We start from the raw sequence: 21264 nt of genomic DNA, 5'->3' as shown, positions 1-21264 counted from the left end.
GAGACCCTGGGGAAGTGCCTGCTCTGTGGGGGCCATGCAGGAGCTGTGAGGGAGCAGCCAGAGGGGTAGCAGATGAGCAGGAGGTTGCAGGTGGCAGAAGCCCAGAGAGGAAGATGGGTAATCACATTGGGATGCCAGGGGACTTAACCGACCCAGCTTTATTCATAGTAGAGGCTCCTCACCGTGAAGGCAAGAAATGGACAGCTTTTACCCTCCAATAAAAGGTCGAGGGTGGAAGGGACACGAAGGGGAAGGTACATTCCCTACATCCAAACTTTTAATTACCTACATTTAAATCTCTACATTTAAACTTGCCCAAGTTCTTCTTCCCTGTGGACAAAGCGCAAACTCTTCATGAGGTCTCAAGGTTCTCAGTCACTTGGATCTGTCTCCTGCCACTTCTGCCTCCCTGCCCTCTGCTGCAGCTAGAGCGAACCATCTCATTTCTCAGGCAGTCTGGGGTGTGTAGTGCAGGTGGGAGGCAGGGACCTAGTGCCAGGCCACCTACAAGACAGCGAGGGATCCAAGTGTTCCCTGGCAGAAGAGGACACACCCTGGCGTGGGAAACAGTGCTGATCACGGAGGCCTCGCGTGCAGAGGAACCTCAGTGGTCCCAAGAGAAGACACTTCTCTGAGCCAGACACTGTGCAAGGAGCTCTCTGGGACTCTATTTTACTTTCTTCACAAGGCATTAAGGTTGCCACTATTCTTTCCACTTTATAAGTGGGAAAATGAGGCTCTGACAGACCACAGGACTTGGCCAATCCCACAGCAGGGACCATGCTGGGATTCATCTGATCTGGTCCAATTCCGGAGTTTGTTCCATCTTCACCTGCCTCTGTGAGCAGGACACACGTAGACCCTTGGATTAATGATGTAAGGTAATGCCAGACTCTCTTCCTAATCTGTCACAAGTCTGAGCAGAGGTCCTGCTGACACCTAGTCTGTGACTAAAAGCCCCACCGCGGATGTTTTCAGACTGCTTTAGTTTTCTGTTCTAGTCTGTGATGCTCCTGCTGAGGTTCCAGCACCCAGCGTCATGCTGGTCATGTGACAGGCTCATCATTACCTCTGGCCACAGTGGACACATGATGAACAAAACCCCTACTGGTTGTAATGAGGAGCCTGGGCTCATGCCATATGGCCCATGTGACTGGGGCACAGTGTTGGCTTCTAAGATTTTAAAAGGAATTGAAATTCTGTCACTTTGGAGACCCCTGATAGAGGGGGGAAACATCATGGGCTTTGAAGCCAGTGAGACATGAAGTTGAATCTTGGCTCTTCCAGGTCCCAGACTTTGTGTGACCCCAGGCAGGACATTCCACCCTTGAGTTCCAAATTCCTCAGTTACAAAACAGCAGCCATCGGCTAGCTGTCACACCGGATAAGATGAAGCAGTTTCACAAACGTGTTTAGCTACAAATCCTTTCTTAAAAGAAGGCTTACAAGGAACAGAAGAGAAGAAAGGAGAAAGCATGGAGGCAGGATCAGAGCCTGCCCTGTTAGGCACACCCTACCTAAACTTGGTGGTCCCTGAGGGTACCCCAAATGTATGCATGACAGTTTGAAAACCTTGAGAAAGTTAGCTTAAGCTTCCGGCACATAACAGGCATTCAATGTTCTGTTCCTTTCTTTTCCAGTGAAACCATGCCAAACAAATCTAATTCCTCTTCCCTACATAACAGCCCTTCAAATATTTAGACGCAGCTCTCAGCTCTCCCCTGAGCCCACTCTTCTCCCAGATGCATTTTCAGGGGGCTCTTAACCTTTCTCACAGGGTTTGACTTCAGTTCTCTCCCAGCGTGGTGTCAAGGGTCTCCACAATTAGGTCCAATTCTCGATGCCTGGTCAGAACGAGAAACCAGCACCACTGACTCCCTGGGGTAAATTCTAGCTGCTAAGTTCTCGAACATTCACAGAGGACTTGCTATTTATTCCCACTTGCTCTCATCCTGGTGACTTAGCCAGGAGCTCTACCCCACTGAGGTCTTTCTGCACGTTGTTTGCTCACTGCTGTACTGTCGTCCCTTTCCGGCTCATGCTATTTATGGCTTAACCATGCCATTGATAAAATATGGACAGAATAAGGGCAGGTGGGTGGCACACAGGATCATTCCTCCCCACTTCTGGAAACATTCACTGCTGAATATCCAGAGAACTTCAGACATGAGGGAAACTTTTGAAACCCTGAGTCCGAATCCATTCCCATTTTCCAAGTAGCGAGTGTCAGAGCTTGGCCTGAATCCTGATTTCTCTCTGCCATCCCCCATCTGTGTGTGTGTAACTCTATGTACCCAAAGAACAATTTGCTTACCTACCTGTGTCCTCACTCATTAGTCACCCATAATTGCTGTGCAATTCTTAGTTTCACATCCTTGACCACACTTACTCTTCACAGAAGCCCTGGGACCTACGGCGTATTATCACCTCCATGTCCCAGGTGAAGAAACAGAGCCCCAGAGAGGCTCCCTGACCTGCCATGGGGCTAGAAAGGGACAGAACCAGGATGTGAACTCAGCACTTGTCCCCCCATTGGTGCTCTGGCTGCTGTTGTCTCCATTTGACATGTGCCTCCTGTTCTTAGAACAGGACCTCCACTGTCCTAGCCTCCTGAACTGGGAGAGAATAGAGTTCTGTTGTTTTAAGCTGCCCCTCAGTGTGTGGCTCTTTATCCAAGCAGCTGGGCAAAACTGACAGAACTCCTGTGTACCTAGCTTGGAGACAGAGTACAGGTCCTGGTCTAGGTGGAACCCCAGGCCCCTGGGGTGGGGGGGCTCACACTGAGCAGAGTAAGAGCCTTTTGGAGTTATTACCCCCAACTCATCTCATGTAGAATCATCAGGTATCTAAACGGGGGTGGGGAAAAACCTTCTCTCCCTCATCCTCTGCCCCCTGTCTCTCTGAGTCATTTTTAAGACTCATGGCTCACTTTCTTGATAGAACCTTTCCAGATGTCACACACAGGATGACCGCCCCTTTCTCTGTGCTCCCACTAGCTGTTTGCCACAGATGTCTTGCTTTAATAATAGTGTATGCTTCCTCCTCTGTCTCACCACTGAAGTGCAGACCCTTGCAAGGTCTCAGATCTGATGTGTCTGTTTCCTGAGTGCTGGGCTAGGCTCTGCCACCTACCAAATCTGCTAACCAAATGCTTGGGGATGGCTTCTGCTCCCCTTTCTGTGGGGGTTGGCATTAGCAGTCACCACCAATGGGAAATCTGGAAGCACACAGTAGGTGGATGGTGGAAGTATCCTGGGCCCAGAGTTCACTGTTCCCTTAATGCTGGCTCCCAGTGAGATTCAGGTCACCCTCTTTTGTATCATCCTCGGGTCACCAACGGTGTGTATCTGTCCCTAGCCCTGTGTGCAGTCACTCAGCTCTATGACACCCAAGTATGGCAGCCTGGGAAGCTCCAGAAGTCTATGGGGTCTTTTAAAGGTCTACACAAGCCAGGTATGAATTATAGATGAAACTAATGCATGCCCTTGGCACTGTGTGGCCTAAGCCTCAAGTGATTTATCCCAGATAATCCTCAAAACAATCCAGGAGAACCACTGGCCAAAGCAAGTTGAGGCTCAGACAAGTCGAGTAATGTGCTTACGGAGAGGAAGTTAGCGTGGGACACAATCAGAATTCGAACCCAGAGCTTGCTGACGCACATCCGGACCCCAAGTCTGACTCCAGAGTGAGTGGATCAGCACCCCCAAGCTGCAGTTACCTTCATAAGAAGCCTTGAATCCCAGGGAGCTGCCGCTGCCATCAGTTTGGAAGAGGAGCCACATTTGATGGTTGGTGCTGACAATGAGATCTGGGACCGACGTACCTGTCAGGCTGTCAGGACAGCAAGATTTAGAGAAGTGCCCCCCACTCTGGCACCCCACAGAATGACTAGGAGCCCTGCCCTGTCAGGTGAATTTGGGCCCCACTCTGTTTAACACTGGAGCCCAATGACGGGTGCTCCAGTGGCTGAGAGACTCATCACCTCTCCCCTCCAGCCACGGGCAAGACTTGTGTTTACCTGTGACCCCCTAGCCCAGACCCCTGGGCTCTCAAGGGAGACCTGGGTCCTTGCTTTCTCAGGGGCTGGGGTTAGCTGTAGTCTGATCGACTGAAGGGGTATCTACACACCTGCCATCTCTGATCTCTCATGTGAACTACCAAAGAAAAGACAGAGACAGAAACCCATTTCCCCAGTCAAGCCCAGCCACTTTTTTTAATGAGACATCTCTTTCAGCTCTATATGGAAATATCAGCTTCCATATATGAAGAAAGGCTTAAAGTGCAGCCTTCCCTCTGGGGCCACATACTTTCTGAAGAATAGAGTTTAGACATGGGGAGGATTGAGTTCACATTTACGGAATACCTATCCAAGACAGATAATTTTCCCTCCATTATCTTATTTAATGATCCCAGTAGCCCAGTGAGATAGGGGCTGTGTTACCCCCATGTTACAGATGAGAAGACAAGGGTGCAAAATGGGTGGTGGCTTTCCCAAGGTCATCCTGATGGAGAGTGGCAGAGCCAGAGTCCACAGCAGAGGCTGGGCTTTCCAGAAGAAACCTGGTTTCTTCTTGATGCTGAGACCAAACAGATCACTAGCACAGACCAGGGGGGTGGTGGTGGATGGTGTGATTGGATTAATGGATCTTAATCTCGACTCCATTCTGGGGTCTTAAAGGTTGTGGGGGGCACTGAGTTGGCTGTATGAGATGATCAGCACAATGTGAGTGCTGTGGTGTGGGGCTGGGGGAGACACCTGGGTACATTGGACTGGCCCATGTGACATTGCCAGACTAGGGTACTGGCATTCTGCAGGGAGTAAGGATTGCGGCCAAGCCAGGGCTGGCTCCTAACTCTAGGATGGCAGAGTCCGTTTGACCCAATCATGACAACAAAGGAGGCCAACCATTCTGCATGTGTTTCCCTGAAGTCTGAGATGGATGCTGGCCTATGGAGATCTGAGAGTTGGGGGAGAGCCCTGGGCTGTTATAGGACTTATTGAGAGCTCTCTAAAAACTTATAGAGACTTGGGTATAAACCCTGGATCAGTCATTCATTTGCCATGGGGCCCTGGGCAAGGGACTGAGCCACTCCGGGATTTTTCATTTTGAGTTAAATGAGGGGAACGGGTTATAAGAATCTTTCTGACTCTGCTCTTCTAAGGTTCTCTGACAGAGCATCCTGGGATTTTTGTCCTGAGAGGAGACAGAGCCAGGATCCTGGCCTTCTGAGCATACCAAGCTGAGGGACCATACAAGGCAGGTTAGAGATGGCAGATACACCAGAAGAGGAATTGAGTATGATGGCTAATTTTATATGTCATTTTGCCTGGGTCATGGGATACCCAGATATCTGGCAAAACATAATTCTCACTGTTTCTGTGAAGATGCCTCTGGATGACTTTAACATTATAATTGGTAGACTGAATAAAGCAGATTGCCCTACCCCATATAGATGGGTCTCATCTAATCAGGTGAAGGCCTGCATGGAACAAAAAGACTAACCCTCTCCCAAGTAAAAGAGAATTCTTTCTGCCTGCCTGACTTCCATCTGGGACATTGCTTTTTTTTTTTTTTCTTTCTTCCCTTTTTTCCTGCCTTTGACTTGAACAGGAACATCAGCTCTTCCCGGGTCTAGAGCCTGCTGGCCTTTGCACTAAAACTACATCATCAGCTCTCCTAGGTCACAGCTTGCCGACTCACCCTGCAGATCCTGGGACTTGCCAGTGTCCATTAGCATGTGAACTAATTCCTTATAATAAATCCCTGGCTTTCTGTGTATATCCTATTTGTTCTGTTTCTCTGGAGAACCCTGATTCATACAGTGGAGTGGGCCAGAGGGAGGATGTACTCCAGGCTCACATCTCATTCCTTTCTCATAAGAGATTCCAAGTATCAGCCATGTCACCTGATTCCAAGGGTAACGTCGTGAGTCATTTAACTGCCCTGACAGAATTTCTCTGGCAGCTGTGGGGAAGGTGTGGGAAGCACCCAGAACAGAACAGCTCCTGCACAAAGCAGCTAGAACTGAAGAGCCATTTCTCCTTCAGCATGAAAACTAAAGGGCACTGGCCTGGGGCTAGCCTGGTGGGGAAGAGCACTGGCACGGGATGCTGTCCTGGACTGAAATCAAAAGGCATGAAATCAAGTGCTGGTTCTGCCACCAACCAGCTTTGCAACGTTTAGGCCTTAGTTCCCCCACCTGTTAAATGGGGATAATGACACAACTAAATGAGATATCTGATGTGCAAGTTCCCTTCCCAGAGCCTGTGCAAGCAGTAGATGTTTGGTGTGTAGGAAAGCTTCCCTGCTCCCAACCCCCGCATCTGGGCAAGGGAGATGAGCGAGATCAGGCCGTCTGAGCTGGACCACATGTACTGAACAGGAGTGTTCTCCTGTGTTTATGCCAGGCTGATGGTGGCGGGCAAAGGAAGATCCAACAGAACGGAATCCTAGGACAGCGCATTATCCTCTCCCTTGGTAGACCATGTGACACAAGCCTTTCTTGGCTTAGGAATTGTGGCCACTGTGTGCACAGGGTCCCAAATCCCTGAAACAGCTCATTTCCCAGAGAGTTCTGAGCACACAGGGAGGTCAGCAACACACTTCTGGACCATCTCTGTCTGGACACCATCTCTGTCTGGAGTCAGACTTCCACAGATAGACATGGGCTTGAGGAGAAACTAGTGGGTGGCGGAGGAAGGAGCTGCATGAAGCAGCCGCTCACCACGTGGAATGCTCCAGGTGCACACCCAGAACCTCAAATCCCCATCCTCCCTGAGAAACAGTTCCTTCTGCCCACTTCTCCTAGAACTTCCTAGAGAGAATATGGCCAGGGCTCTGTTTCCTTCCACCAGAGTAGAGGGGCTGTTTCCTTCCACCACACCCCTGGGCTTGATGTGGTGTGACCCTGGGGACCAGACAGGGTGCAGTGTACCATCCCACCACCCCTAGGCCAGGGCCATGTGCTCCCCACCCTCCGGACCAGAGCCCTGCTTCACTTACACGTAGAGAACAGTTTTCTGGTCCCCGTCCTGCCCGCCGTCCCCGACCGTCAGGGTGTCGTAGCCCCTCTCCAAGTCAAAGTCCTCAAAGGCCAGCTTGATCACCTGGGGAGGGATCATGGGGTTAGGGAGCAGGCAGGGGCTGCCGGGAGACACTCATACAGCTGTGAGGAGTTCCCTCCTTAGGTTCCGAAGCCCAGGGTCCCTGGGACACCACCCCACACAGCCTCTGATCCAAAGGAAGCATTTCCACACCACCTTTTGGAGTGTGAACTTTCTCTCCAGGTCTTACAGCCTCTGGGGTCCCCTGATGTTTTCCAGAGATGTTCACAGCACATCTGGCAAATTCTGGGGGCTGCCATGACAACATCAGGCACATCTGGCTGCCTGTGAGAAGATTAGATTCTCTCTTCATGCTTTAATGCATAGAAGTCCCCCTGGACTTCGTGGCAATATTTTAGGCCACATGTGGAATCTCAGCCATCTTACCTTCCCCCAGGGACCTGCAGAAGTTTCTTTTAGCCCCTCCTCTGCCTGCCTTTCTCTATCCTTTTTTGTTTATTCATTGAATAAATGAATGGTCCAGGAAGGAGGTTTCAACAAAATTCTTCTCTCTTAATTCATTTTAGTTCTGCCTTCTACAATATTTCCTAAGCACCCACCACGTTTCAGGTCTCAACAGTGAGCACAGCCTCTGCCCTTGGTGAGCAGGGGAGACAGAACGTACGCTGAGAACCACCAAGCCTCTGCCAGGTGGCAGGTATTCCAAAGACGGCTGTAGGTGCACAGAGAAGCCGGGGGCTCATGGAGCCTGCGGTGGGGGCTGTCTGAGGGTTCTGAAGGCTTCGGAAGACAGTCAGGCCACAGGGGGTGCTGGCAGAGGGAAGGACCTGTCCTGAAGAGTCAGATGCATAGGGCCTGAGTTTGGGCAGAAATGGGACATTCCGGAACGAGTATTTGTTATCTGTTGAAGGAAGGTCTGCACAGTGAGCACAGCTGCTAGCTGTTTCATTCTGGGGGACAATGTGGCTGGGCCTCAGTGCAAGGAGGGGACACAGGAAGGTCCAGAACTTAAGAAATTTACTTGGAGCTAAGTCTGAAAGGTCTTAAAAATCTCCCGTGGCCCAAAGAGTTGAGGTTTATCTTGGCAGGGGCATTATGAAAAGTTTCAAAAAGTGAGTGGCAGTGGCACATTAGTGTTTGAGAAAAATGTCAGTCTGGTGTGGAAAATGGTGTGGCAGGAGGGAGGCCAGAGGCGGTAGGGAGAGCTCCGTCTAGGTGGGCAGTAGAGGAAGGCGGTGGGGATGGAAAACATAGACAGGTCCTGGCAGTGTTCAGGGCTTTGTGACTGCGTGGGTGTGGGGACCAAGGGACGGGGAGGGATTCAGGATGACCTGTGGGTCCCTGGAAGAGTGAGAGGTATTGCCATGCACAAGATGGGACACGGGGAGGCTCCACTCCTAATGGCTACTCTGGGCTTCTTTTTGCCTGTTCCGTTTTTTTTTTTTTTTTTAAGTTTTTATTTAAATTCCAGTTAGTGAACATTCAGAGTAATATTAGTTTTAGGGATACAATACAGTGATACCACACTTCCATAAAATACCCAGTGGTCAGCATAGCAAGGGTGCCCCTCAATCCCATCCCCTATTTCCCCCCTCCCCCGCTTCTGGTAACCATCAGGCAGTTCTCTAGAACTAAGAGTCTGTTTCTTGGTTTGCCTCTCTTTTTTCTCACCCTATGATTGTTTCGTGTCTTGAATTCCATGTATAAATGAAATCACATGGTATAGTCTTCCTCTGACTGACTTGTTTTGCTCAGTAGTATACTCTCTAGATCCACCTATGTCCTTACAAATAGCAAGATGACATTCTTTTTAAGGGGTGAGTAATACTCCACTGCAGACATTGTCCACATCTTCTCTATCCACTCATCTGCAGCTCCAGTGTGATGAAGAGATTCCATCTCCCAGTGGGGAGGCTGAAGATGTTACTCTGTGTTCTGTTGTACAGCTCAAGAAATAGAGAATTCTATGGATAGATGTTCCCTGTTGTGAAGGCCTCCTCTATGGGAACCCACATACTGCTAGGGTGCTGGTACAGCCCTACCCCCGGTGCCCTCAGGGACCTCAGAAGCCACCGTCTGCTACTCTGGTTCATCAGCCCAGCTGCCATGTCCGAGGCCCCCTCCATACTGGGCATGGCGTTCTTATGAGCATCTCTGTATAAGAACACCTGCGAGCACAGAACAGGATAGCAGAGGAGATGAGTGGGACTGGTTGGAAGAAAGGTTAAAGGATACTTCCCAGAGGAAATGAAGCCAGGGCTGAGTTTGGGAGATGAACCGGAGTTCACTAAACAGTTAAGGAAGGGAGAGCCATCCAGGCAGAGGGAGGAGCAGGTGAACAGGCAAAGGGACGCATGACTCCCACGCATGTGGGACGCATGACTCATCCACAGACTCCTGGATCTGCAATGGTTAAACGCAGAGGGGAGTGGAGGCTGGTGCTGGGAGGAAGTGGGAAGAGCAGAGTAGGAAAGGCTGTCCATCCTGTCAGTCATGATTTGGGCTTTGCCCTAAAGACAAGGGGAAGTGATGGAAGGGTTGTGAGCAAAGGTATGAAGCATGATGTTTGTTTTCGGAGCAATAGCACTGAGAGATGGTGGGAAACCAGGAGAGCGATCTCTGGGCTGTGGCAGTCACATGGGGGAGTGGGGAGGTAGGCCTGCAGCAGGCAACAGCTGGGGTGTGTTAGGAAGGAGGAATGGCACAGAACAGTCAGCAGTGAGTGGGGATGCCTTTACCCCTGTGGTTGTCCCATTTTAGGCCAGCTCACCCCTCTCACTCCCTGATGGCCCACGGCATCACCACAGGGCCATCTGCTCGGCCTGGAATCTCCTTCCCCTCTCACCCTCCCTGGTCCTGTCCTGACATCACCATCTCTAAGCCAGACATACACTGAGCGGCCCAGTGTATCTGCTCCCTGCGGCCCTCCCCATTGCAAGTCAGTGTGGCTCCCTGAGCTCCTGGGTACCCCCTCATACTAGCCAGTTCCAACTGTGGTTTGCACAGACCCCTCCTTCCCTGCTGGCTCTGCTAGCAACGTCTCTTCCCCCAGGCCCTGTCTTCACCAGGTGCTCCCATACCCCTCCTTCACCTCTGGGTCCGCATTTATCTACCGCCCTGGTACTAATCTGTTTACCCGCTCCTCCACTACTCCAGGAACTTCTCGGGGGGTAGGGGGAGTAGGGACCAGGTTTTCCTGCCTCTGATGCCCCTGCCTGTCACTGTACCAGCCACAGCCCAGGGACTTAGTGCTGAACCAGAGAATGTTTTCCAAATCGTTTCTGGTTTTCCTGCATGGAACAATGGCTAGGCCCTCGGTCCCCCACCAGAGTTACCATCTAGAACAAAGACTGGCAAACCATTTCTGTAAAGGCCCAGAGAGTAATTATTTTGCCCTGTGCAGACACCTTTGCTGCTGTAGCATGAACGTAGCCATAGACAGCATGCACACAATTTACAAAATCAAGCAATGAACTGGTTTGAGCCCAGAGGGGCAAGCCTGCTGACTCCCAGTCGACGAGATTCTTTGAGACTCTTAATCATAGTTCTTGATCAAGTTCTCTTACAAGCATGGACCCTCTACCACATGCTCGACACTGTTTGGGGCAGTTAGGATACATCAGTTCAGGGAAACTCACAACAACCGCAACTACAAATACCTCCATTTTACAAATGGAAAAGCCCAGGCACAGAGATGTTATTACGCCACTTGCCTAAGATCACACAGCTGAGTGGTAGAACTGGGCCTCACCAGCAGCCAGAGGCCAGGCTCTTTGCCACTCACTGCCTCATAGCAGCTCTAGCGAGGTCTCAGTTCCACCAGGTAGGGACCACAACTGACCCTCTCAAACCTTCCCTAAGCTCTTTTGCTGAATCCCAGCAGCCTGGCAAACACTTGATGCGTATAAAATAGTGCAAGGGTGCAGTGCCTTCTGCAGGAGGAGGGGCCTGGTCTCTGCAGGGAGTGATGGTCCTGGAGGCACCCTCTTGCCACCATGACCCCCTTGCAGCCAGCCTCGGGGCAGAGGATACTGGCTCAGCGAGCCACCTCCAAAAGAGGGAGTGTGGGATTATTATGTCTATAATGGGAAAATACTGCTTTGAAGGCCAGAACCCAGAGCCATAAAATGATTCACATCACTGGTCAGAGCAGCCATTGATGTGAACAACATTTTAGAGCCTCTGACCCTAACGCAGGGGCTAATTACACCAAGTAGACTATATGACAGACATAACATTGCAATGTTGGGACAGTCCCCCCGTGCACCATGTACTGATGCTTTCATTTTTTTTTTTTCTCCTCTCTTTGGCCTTTGTTTAAAGGCAGGAACCTATAATGACTCATTAACTGACATGCAGATCAATCAAACTCGCAAAGTGTCTTTCTGAGGCAAGGAGAGTGGCAGCACATGAAATAGGCATGATCAAAGAGGCATATTTGTACATGGCTCAGATACCCAATTTATACCCATCAGATAAAGGGATAAATGAACCCATCATTTAGGATGTAATTACTGAGCATCTGCCATGTGCCAAGCACCGAGCCAGCTGTTCCCCAGAAGTTATCTCACTTACCTAGCAATGTAGAACAGAATCCCAAAGCTGAGAGCATGGGGCAGACAGTGAGTGCTGGGGATCACAAAGAAGGGGGAGACGAGAGGGGGTATGTGGAGGAGGTGGGTGCGCTGGGCCTCACAGGATGGAGAAGGGTGGGGGTTCCGTGCAGGAGATGTGATGAGCGGTGAACTGGGAGCAAAGAGTAGGGCAGGCAGCTGGAGCAGGAGGGGGTGGAGGGTGAGAACAGCCTGGCTGAGTCTGTAGTTGGCTTATACCTGGCGGGCCTGAATGGATGGGCTGGACTTGATGGTGAAGACGAGGGGAAGCTACACCTCAGCATGGAAGGGAGAACTGTTGGCAGGGAGACTTGCCAGGAGGCTACTTCCAGGCCTGGGAAAGGCAGGAGGGCTTCGAGGGAGCCTGAGCTTGTGTTTGGTGCACAGTGTGGGGATGGGGGGTGGGCCAGGGCCAGGGGTCTGGAGACCATAGCCTCAGCATATAGCTGCCTTCCTGGAACAGTGGGGGATGGGAGCAACACCAAAGGGAGTGCCCTCCCTGGATCCTGGAGACAGCCCTTGCTTCCCGAACACTGCCCGAGATCACCCAAAGGACTGAGATCCTGGGCCTGCCAGCCTGTGCCCAATGTCTTGGGGAGGCTGCAGAGAATCTGACAGCTCACAGGCATTTTTTTTTTTTTTTTTTGAAGCTGGAGTCCCAAAGACCTAACCTGAGACAGTTTTGTCCAGAGACTGAATTTTTCTAAGAGCCTCCTTGTTGGGCTCCCAGTCTCTGCTGCCATCCTTCACTCTGTACCCAAACTCTGTGCCCCAGGATCCTTTAGAGCAGGGGTTGGAGAACCACGGCCCTTGGGCCACATCTGGTTTATGGACTCTTATTATATGGTCCCTTGAGTTAGGAAGCGTTACATTTTTAAAGGTTTAAAAAAAACAAAGCACTACAAAGAAAAATGTGTAACAAAAACTTCGCATGGTCTTCAAAGCCTAAAATATTTATTATCTGGCTCTTTACAGAAAAGGTTTGCTGACCTCTGGCATAGAGCGAGATTCAAACTGGGTTCCCAGGTACCCCAAAGTTACATAAAGTTACCTAAGCAGCCATGAACCAAGGGAGAGCAGGAGCCAGAGTCAGTACAGCCCTGCTCTTACCAAAGCAGTTCCTTCTGATCTAGTTCATGTTTTGGTATTCTGTGACAGACATGGACAGTGGTTTTTTTCAATGTCTCTCCCTTTTTTAATCCATATTTAACAGAACTCTGAGTTTGGAGAGAGACAACATACTTAGCTAACCTCAGAGCTAAGGACAGCTAAGTAGTGGGTTCTGGGCAATGACACACAGCTGAAGAGCCCTCATGGGATTTTCCTACCTCTTTCTCCTTCCTTTCCTGGAATGCACATGTGGGGACTGAGCTGGAGCAGCCTTCTTGTGATCATGAGAAGAGAGAATGGCACACAGAGAATGGCAGAGGGAAAACCCGAAGGTGCTGGAGACACTGAAGGAACTGCTAAACCAGCCCTGGACTCCTCACCTCTGGACCTTTGGTATATGGGAAAATAAACTGTGTTTTGTTTCAGCTTCTGTTGAGGCATTTTCTGAGGTTCATAGCCAATCACAGCCTAAGAGCTACAGGTTCTGAAGAAAGACTTTTCATCTTTCCATCAGGATAAAGCTTAGCACCTTGGCAAGGACAACCTAGGCTGAAATGGCTTTCCTAGCTAGTTAGAGCTCCATTCTACAATGCTCTGCCCTAGTCTCATTTCCCCTTTTCCTCCTCAGAGCACTTCTCTGAGCCCCTGAGGGCTGACCTTGGCTGAACCAGCCTTGGCTTATGAATTCTGCTGTCAGTTTGACCATTAGCTCCATGAAAGGAAGGGAATATTCTTTTCTTGGGCACAGCCTGCATAATGATTCCTGGCTGGACCTTGCTGAGGTCCAGTGTGGGGAGGAGGGGAGGCCAGTGGGAAGGCTGACCTTAACCTCAGGAGTTAAAACACGACAGCCTCCAGCACCCTTGAGGAGGCTGGGAAAGAAAGCTCAGGGCAGAGACGGAAAACTTTCAGATGTTCTGGAATTTTCAGGGGTTGGAGAACCATGGCCCTTGGGCCACATCTGGCTTATACACTGTTATTATATGGCCCCTTAAGTTAGGAGAGTAGTAAACCTGTTCATCCATTCATTGGCTCTTTCACTCACTGACTGATGATTTCATTTATTCATGTAGTCATTCAATAGTTAAAATACACTTGCCAGGTGCTGGGTTTTGGAGAGGCAACAATAGGCAAGTTAAACATGGCCACTGCTCTGAGAGATCCCACAGTCTAGAAGAGGAGATGCATGAGTCTATGGAAAACACCATAGAGTGTGATGGGTGCTGGAGTCAGGGAAGCAAACAGATGGAACAATATGAGGGCCACAGAAAGTCCTGGCTAGAGGAGGACCAGGGCTTGCCTTCAAGAACAGAAGAGGGGGTGTGAGGATACCAAGATCACAGCCAGGTGTGGGGAGAGAGGAATGCCCAGAGGTGATGTGAGGTGAGGACAATTGTGAGAGGAACAGAATCAGGTTGAGGACTTGGAGGAGGCCATTAAGGGGTGATGAGGAATGGGCTTGGGGGTACTTAGAGGAAAGTCCTCTGGTGGCCAGCTAGCATCTCAGACAAGGCCCAGCACAGAGTGGGCACAAGTCAATGTTAGCTGAATGAATAACTGAGTGAGCAAATGGGCCAACAAATGTGTTCCTGGCATTTTCACTAGCAAGCGATCATTTGCCCAGAGAGAGATTTCCCAATTCTTCAGATGCACAAAGGGAAGAGGGACACTGGTTATCCCGGAGGAGGAAATAATAAAAAAAATCCTGTTATGGAGTATTATGCCTCCATCAGAAAGGACGAATACCCAACTTTTGTAGCAACATGGACGGGACTGAAGAGATTATGCTGAGTGAAATAAGTCAAGCAGAGAGAGTCAATTATCATATGGTTTCACTTATTTGTGGAGCATAACAAAAAGCAAGGAGGACATGGGGAGTTAGAGAGAAGGGGGTTGGGGTAAATTGGAAGGGGAGGTGAATCATGAGAGACTATGGACTCTGAAAAACAATCTGAGGGGTTTGAAGTGGTGGGGGGGGAGGTTGGGGCACCAGGTGGTGGGTATTATAGAGGGCACGGATTGCATGGAGCACTGGGTGTGGTGAAAAAATAATGATACTGTTATGCTGAAAATAAATAAATGAAAAAAGAACAACCCTGTTATCTTTGGCTTTGAAGTTCATGAAATGAGCTTTTCTTTCTCTCTCAGGTCCATGCCCTCCTCCCCTACTCTTCCTCGCCAACCCCCCATCTGCCTTGCTTTTACTTCTTCTCTTGTATAGGTGGATAGACTTTCCTGCTCAAACCCAGCGAGGTTCACATACAAATCAGATTATATATAGGTCTCAAGTTCATACTGAGGAGCTGCAAAAGAAAGGCAGATGTGTGCAGGTAGGACACGAGTCTGGGCTTCAGTTCTGACTGCAGAAATTCCATCAGTGTGTCTTCTGGGAAGCCCAGGTGAGAGGTTCTGACAGGAGTCAGCCCCAGGGCCCCATGGGGGCAGGGCTACACCTGAGGAGCTATCTGACATGGGGACAGAGCTCCTCTGTCAATCATTAATGTATTCAAACATCTGCCATGTTCCTCCTGTGCCAAGCACTGTTCCTGCTTTCAGGGTGCTCTTGGGCTGTGCGGGAAGGAGAGTCTAAACCCAGTGTGACATGATACATACACAGACAAAAGGTGCTGATGCAATGCTGTAGGAATGGAGGAAGAACCAAGACCTGGTGAAATTAAGAGGGCTTCTCAGAAGAGGAGGTATTTGGACTGTGTGTCAAAGAGGGACAGAAACTTGCCTAGAGGGGAAGGGAAGGCACACTGGGACTGGTGTCTGAAAGGACTGCATGTGTCTATGAACCAGGAGTTCAGCATGGTTGAAGCCAGGGCTGCCTGAGTGGGGGACTAGGAGGGGAGTCCCTCTGTGTGCTTTGCTGTGAGGCAAGGGGATTGTTGTTTAGCACACAAGCTTGGCTGGTCACAGCCACCAGCATGCCCTTTCAAGGTATGGCTCCAGGCACCCATCCCAGATCCACAGAATCCTATCTTGGAGGAAAGAGTTCTGGAATTTGTGTCTTAAGTTCTCTCCAGGTATTTCTGAAGATTAGAAATAGTACTGTTTTTCAGAGTCCATAGTCTCTCATGGTTCACCTCCCCTTCCAATTTCCCTCAACTCCCTTCTCCTCTCTAACTCCCCTTGTCCTCCATGCTATTTGTTATGCTCCACAAATAAGTGAAACCATATGATAATTGACTCTCTCTGCTTGACTTATTTCACTCGGCATCATTTCTTCCAGTCCCGTCCATGTTGCTACAAAAGTTGGGTATTCATCCTTTCTGATGGAGGCATAATACTCCATAGTGTACTTGGGCCACATCTTCCTTATTCATTCGTCCGTTGAAGGGCATCTTGGTTCTTTCCACAGTTTGGCGACCGTGGCCACTGCTCTTATAAACATTGGGGTACAGATGGCCCTTCTTTTCACGTCATCTGTATCTTTGGGGTAAATACCCAGGAGTGCAATTGCAGGGTCATAGGGAAGTTCTATTTTTAATTTCTTGAGGAATCTCCACACTGTTCTCCAAAGAGGCTGCACCAACTTGCATTCCCATCAACAGTGTAAGAGGGTTCCCCTTTCTCCACATTCTCTTCAACACATGTTGTTTCCTGTCTTGCTAATTCTGGCCATTCTAACTGGTGTAAGGTGGTATCTCAATGTGGTTTTAATTTGAATCTCCCTGATGGCTAGTGATGATGAACATTTTTTCATGTGTCTGATAGCCATCTGAAAACAATCTGAGGGTTTTGAAGAGGTGGGGGGTGGGAGGTTGGGGGAACCAGGTGGTGGGTATTGGAGAGGCCATCAATTGCATGGAGCACTGGGTGTGGTGCAAAAAACAATGAATACCGTTACGCTGAAAATAAATTTAAAAAATTAAAAAAAAGAAAAAAAAGAAATAGTATTGTGAGTAGAATGACTCTAAGGACTAAGATAGCCCAAATGGCCAAGGTGGGGCTTACATTTTTCAAGGACATCTCAATCAAAGGGAGAATGTGGAGCCACTCGGAGTGGGCCAACTTCACTTGCTCTGAGCCTTCTTTCTTCTCCCTGAATCTGCCAAGGTTCCAAGAGGATGGCCTGGGTATTTTTTAATTGCTTCATTCTTAGTTTACTGAGTAGAGACATAACCCTCACCTGCCACCCCATTAAGACTGTTAAGTTCTTATCCTCACAATGTGTTGCTGCGTGGTCCATATGTATTCAGTCAATGCTGGTATCTTGACATATTCTTGGCCATTTCTACACCAGAGAATTTCGTTTCTCTTTGGACATTCTTATAACCCTTGGGGGGCCCTAGTTACTGGAACATTCACAGCTCCCTCTCAAGCTCAGCCCACAGAGGTCCTACAAGGAGGATGGAATTCTAGCAAGAGTCCTCATGTCCACGGATATCCAGGTGCCTGGGATGAGTAATCATCTCAGGATCATAAGGAGGGGCAGACATTTGTCCTGCTGTGCATGCTTGCAGGCAAACCCCAGCTTCTCCTCCTAGTACCATCCTTCTTCTCCTGTTCCGTGCAAGATAGTCCCTGCATTCTCAGTCCCAAGTGACTCTCACTTACTTCAGATCCTCCTACAACCTCACCCTCTTCCTCTTCACCTGCTCTGCCCTTAGCCTGCAAACATACTCCAGTTTCCAACATTCTAAACAAACACTCTAAGTAGCCCTAAGCTTTCTGTCCACTTTACCTCCCTCTCATGCTCTTGCTCCTTCCTTCACATCACCTTGAAACTTGTCAGAGTGGCTGTCTGGACTCCTTACTCCTAGAGCCTCCTTTCCTGCCCATTCTCTCCTCATCTTGTGGCTGTTTCTGCCCTCAAAGCTTCACTGAAAGGTTCTCTTTCAAAGCCAAAGCCAATGGTTTCTTTTCTGTCCTTTACCAGCAACAGTTGCTTCTTACCACCATTGTCAGACATATTCTGGTTGGAAACTTTCTCCTTCTGTGGCATGATTCTCCTCCTACCTTACGCTGTACTTCCTCTGTGTCTTAGACTGGATTTCTTTTCTCTCTAAGGGTGGTGTTTCCAGATCCATTCGGAATCTTCCTCTTCTCTTTGTTTTCTTCAGGAAGTGTTGTCTACTCGTTAGGCTTCTATTCTCACCCAAGTGTTGAGGAGGTAACACTCAATCTCTCTATTAAACGCGGATTTACCCAGTTTCCAACTGGGTAACATCTAAATGTCACTGCATGAAACACAGCCACTTCAAATATACCATGTTTTCCTCTTGACCCTGTAAAGCATGTCTCTCCCTTTCCATTTCCTTTTAAAGCCTCCCATTGGTCAAAGTCAGAAAGTATTGCACATCATTCATTTGCTCACTGAATCAATGTTTTCCTTGTGTCCACTATGTGCCAGGCACTGTGCTGGTCACCTGGGATACAATGTTGGATAAGACCTTCCTCCTCCCTCCATCCTCACATCCAGTCAGTCACCAAGTTGCATTCCATCCCCTACAGTTCTCTTAAATCTCTCTCCCCTCCATGTTTCCAAAACCTTGGTGATTGTCCCCATTTTTCTTACTTGGGTAACTGTTTCTGCCTCCTAACTGGTCTTGTTCCTTCCAGGATCCCTCTGAAATCCTCTCCACTGCTGCCAGAATCATTTCAAAAATTCAGACCTTCCTGATATTGCTCTTGTTCAGAAGAAAGGATGACCCTCATCTTTTCCAAGGCTGATCTCAGTGCTGTCAGTCCCATGCCCTCCCATTTTTCCTGGGACCTTGTTCCATCCAGCAGCATAGTTCAACTGGTGAAAGCATGGGCAGTAGAACCACAAAGACTGGGTTTAAATCCTGGTGCTGTTACTTATTGGCTATGACAGTGGCTCAGTTTCCTACCCATTAATCTATCCATGATTCAGTTTCCTCATCTATCATGTGGGTTTCTTACCACCTAATTAATTGTGCTATGAAGAGAATGAAATAAAATCAGTTATAGAGAAGGCTTAGTTCAGCCTTCTCTACTGTATGGCATATGACATGCATACAGTAAGACATAACTATTGTTGTTACTACTAATAATTTAACATTTCTGCTCTTAAAAATCTGTTTCAGGACAAAACCCAAGCCTCTATACTGAGCATATAGGTTCCATATGATCTGGGTCCAGTGAACTTTCCATCCTCATCTTGACCCAGACATGTTGAATTCCTTTTAGTTCTGAGAGGTTGTTCTAAACCTCAGTGCCTTTGCACATGCATCCACTCAGATACGGATTTCCAAGCCTACTCATCCTTGCAGACCCTGCTCGAATGTGAAAAGTTCCCTGACATTCCAGTTAGTGGCCCCTTCCAATATTTTCTAAGACAGCAAACTGGACACTCCTCCATCAGCATTTACCCATACTCTAGTTTTTTATTTAAGTGCCTGTCATCTTTCCTTTGTACATGTTCCTCAAGGGCAGAGATCATATCTATAGTCAATGAATGAGTGAGTGCTCATCTCATAAGAAATACTGTGAACTTGGAGAGACTAGGCTTTTCACTGAGGAGCACATTTACAAGGGTGATTGGACATGCAGTCCTCAGACACACCTGTATCTCGCCTGTGGGTCAGTGACTAGGATTAGGACCACATTATGCATCTTCCCTGATGTCTGCAGGAAGGAAGATATGATTCTTCAGTCTTGGTTCTTAAAACCTTAACCTCCAGTGTGATGGGATTTGGAGATGGGACCTTAACAGAGGTAATTAAAGTTAAATGAGGTCATAGGGTGGAGCCCTAATCCGATGGGATTGGTGTCCTTCTAAGAGGAGCAGAAGACACCAGAGAGTTTCTCTCTCTGGGTGTATACAGAGGAAAGGCCATGTCAGAAGGAGGCCATCTATAGGCTAGGAAGAGGCTTCACCAGAAAATAAATTTTCTGGCACCTTGATTGTGAACTTCTAGCTTCCAGAACTGTGAGAATATAAATGCCCCTTGTTAAGGCCACACTATTTTGTTTTGTTAAGACAGTCTGGGCAGACTAATAAAGTAAGAATACTCAGAGTCCAAATCCTGTGACTCAGAGCAGGAAGCTGGCCTTGGCTTTGAGTGCATTTTTAAAAACTGGTGAAGTAGAGCTCTGGCTTTCAGAGCCTTGTGGAGAAAAGGGTACAGTAGACAAGGGTCAGGACCCACAAAAGTGGGGACTGTAGTATGACATCCCTGAATACAGTTGGGCTAATTAAAGCTGCACCCATAGTGTGAGGGTTAGTGAGAAGTAAGACTGCCTTCCTTCTCATCTGCCACTAACTGCCCTCTGAGTGGATCTGGAGGGTGATTACTTATCTGAGACCTTGACACTGAGTGTACAGCAAACAGAAAACTTCCCCTGAGACCCTTTCATAATAAGTTTGCATTCACATGTTTGCACATTACTTGTGTGGGTTGAAACCTTCATACCGAGAATTTAGTATGAGAAGTTTCTGACTGATAATGCCCCCAGGCACTGGGAAGAAGCAAATGTAAACTCTCTCTGGGAGAAACCACCTCTACCCAGCTCTCAAAGAAGTCTCACAGAAAAAGCTTATGCCTCTAACCACATAGTCAAGAATTACAGACAGGACAAGGAAGGAAACATGGCTCTGGGGGGCAAGAAGTGAGAAACAACAGACAACAGAATCAAACTTGCAAAGACTTCAGATATTGGGATTAACAGATACAGAATATAAAATAAATACGTTTAACATAAAGAATTAAGGAACATATGAGTAGGAGGCAAAGTACTATAAAATATGATCAAGAACACTTTTTTAAAAAAACCAAATAGGGGACACCTGGGTGGCTCAGTTGGTTAAACAGCTGCCTTCGGCTCAGGTCGTGATCCCAGTGTCCTGGGATCGAGTCCCACATCGGCAGGCTCCTTGCTCGGCAGGGAGGCTGCTTCCCCCTCTGTCTCTGCCTGCCATTCTGTCTGCCTGTGCTCACTCTCTCTCTCTGACAAATAAATAAAATCTTAAAAAAAAAACAAATAGGATCTCATAAAATATGAATGGTGCTATTTGAAATTAAGATAAATCTTCAGTGAATGAATTCAACAGAGGTTAGATGTAACTCAGATAAATAGTGAAAAGAATGAGAGAAAATTATATAAGTTAAGAAACACAGAAGATGAAGTGAGAAAGATTAACATGTCCTGTCAGGTGTTCAGGAGCAGAGAAGAATAAAGAAGAGAAAACAGTTGAAAAGACAATGGCTAAAAATTTCCCCAAACCAATGAAAGATATAATCTACAGATCCCAGAGCTTAATGAAGTCAATCAGGATGAATGCCAAGATACCCAGAACTAGACACTTGATTGTGAAACTGCAGAGCAATAAAGACAAGGAAAAGGCCATAAAAGCAGCCAGAAGAATATCATACAAAGGAATGACAATAAACTTACAGCAACAATAGGAGCTAGAAGACATTGGTATAACATTTCCATGTACAGAGAGAACACAATTATCAAACAAGAATCAAATACTTAGTGAATAGCAGTGTTCCTTCAATA

General features: G+C 48.2%; 1 protein-coding gene across 6 annotated transcripts in view; it reads right to left on the bottom strand.

Annotated features, from left to right (window-relative positions):
• Positions 1-21264, bottom strand: part of CSMD2 (CUB and Sushi multiple domains 2) — a 601873-nt gene that overhangs the window by 258622 nt on the left and 321987 nt on the right. For all 6 annotated transcript variants that reach the window (XM_032302441.1, XM_032302440.1, XM_032302436.1 and 3 more), the window contains exons 11-12: positions 7005-7108; positions 3719-3831 (exon numbers count right to left, since the gene is read on the bottom strand). In XM_032302441.1, the coding sequence (XP_032158332.1) occupies positions 3719-3831; positions 7005-7108 (217 nt within the window). The remainder of the gene's footprint in view (positions 1-3718; positions 3832-7004; positions 7109-21264) is intronic.

The sequence above is a fragment of the Mustela erminea genome, chromosome 10 (genome assembly GCF_009829155.1).
Source record: "Mustela erminea isolate mMusErm1 chromosome 10, mMusErm1.Pri, whole genome shotgun sequence".
NCBI classification, from domain to species: Eukaryota; Metazoa; Chordata; class Mammalia; order Carnivora; family Mustelidae; genus Mustela; species Mustela erminea.
This window is presented reverse-complemented; position numbering and strand designations above follow the sequence as displayed.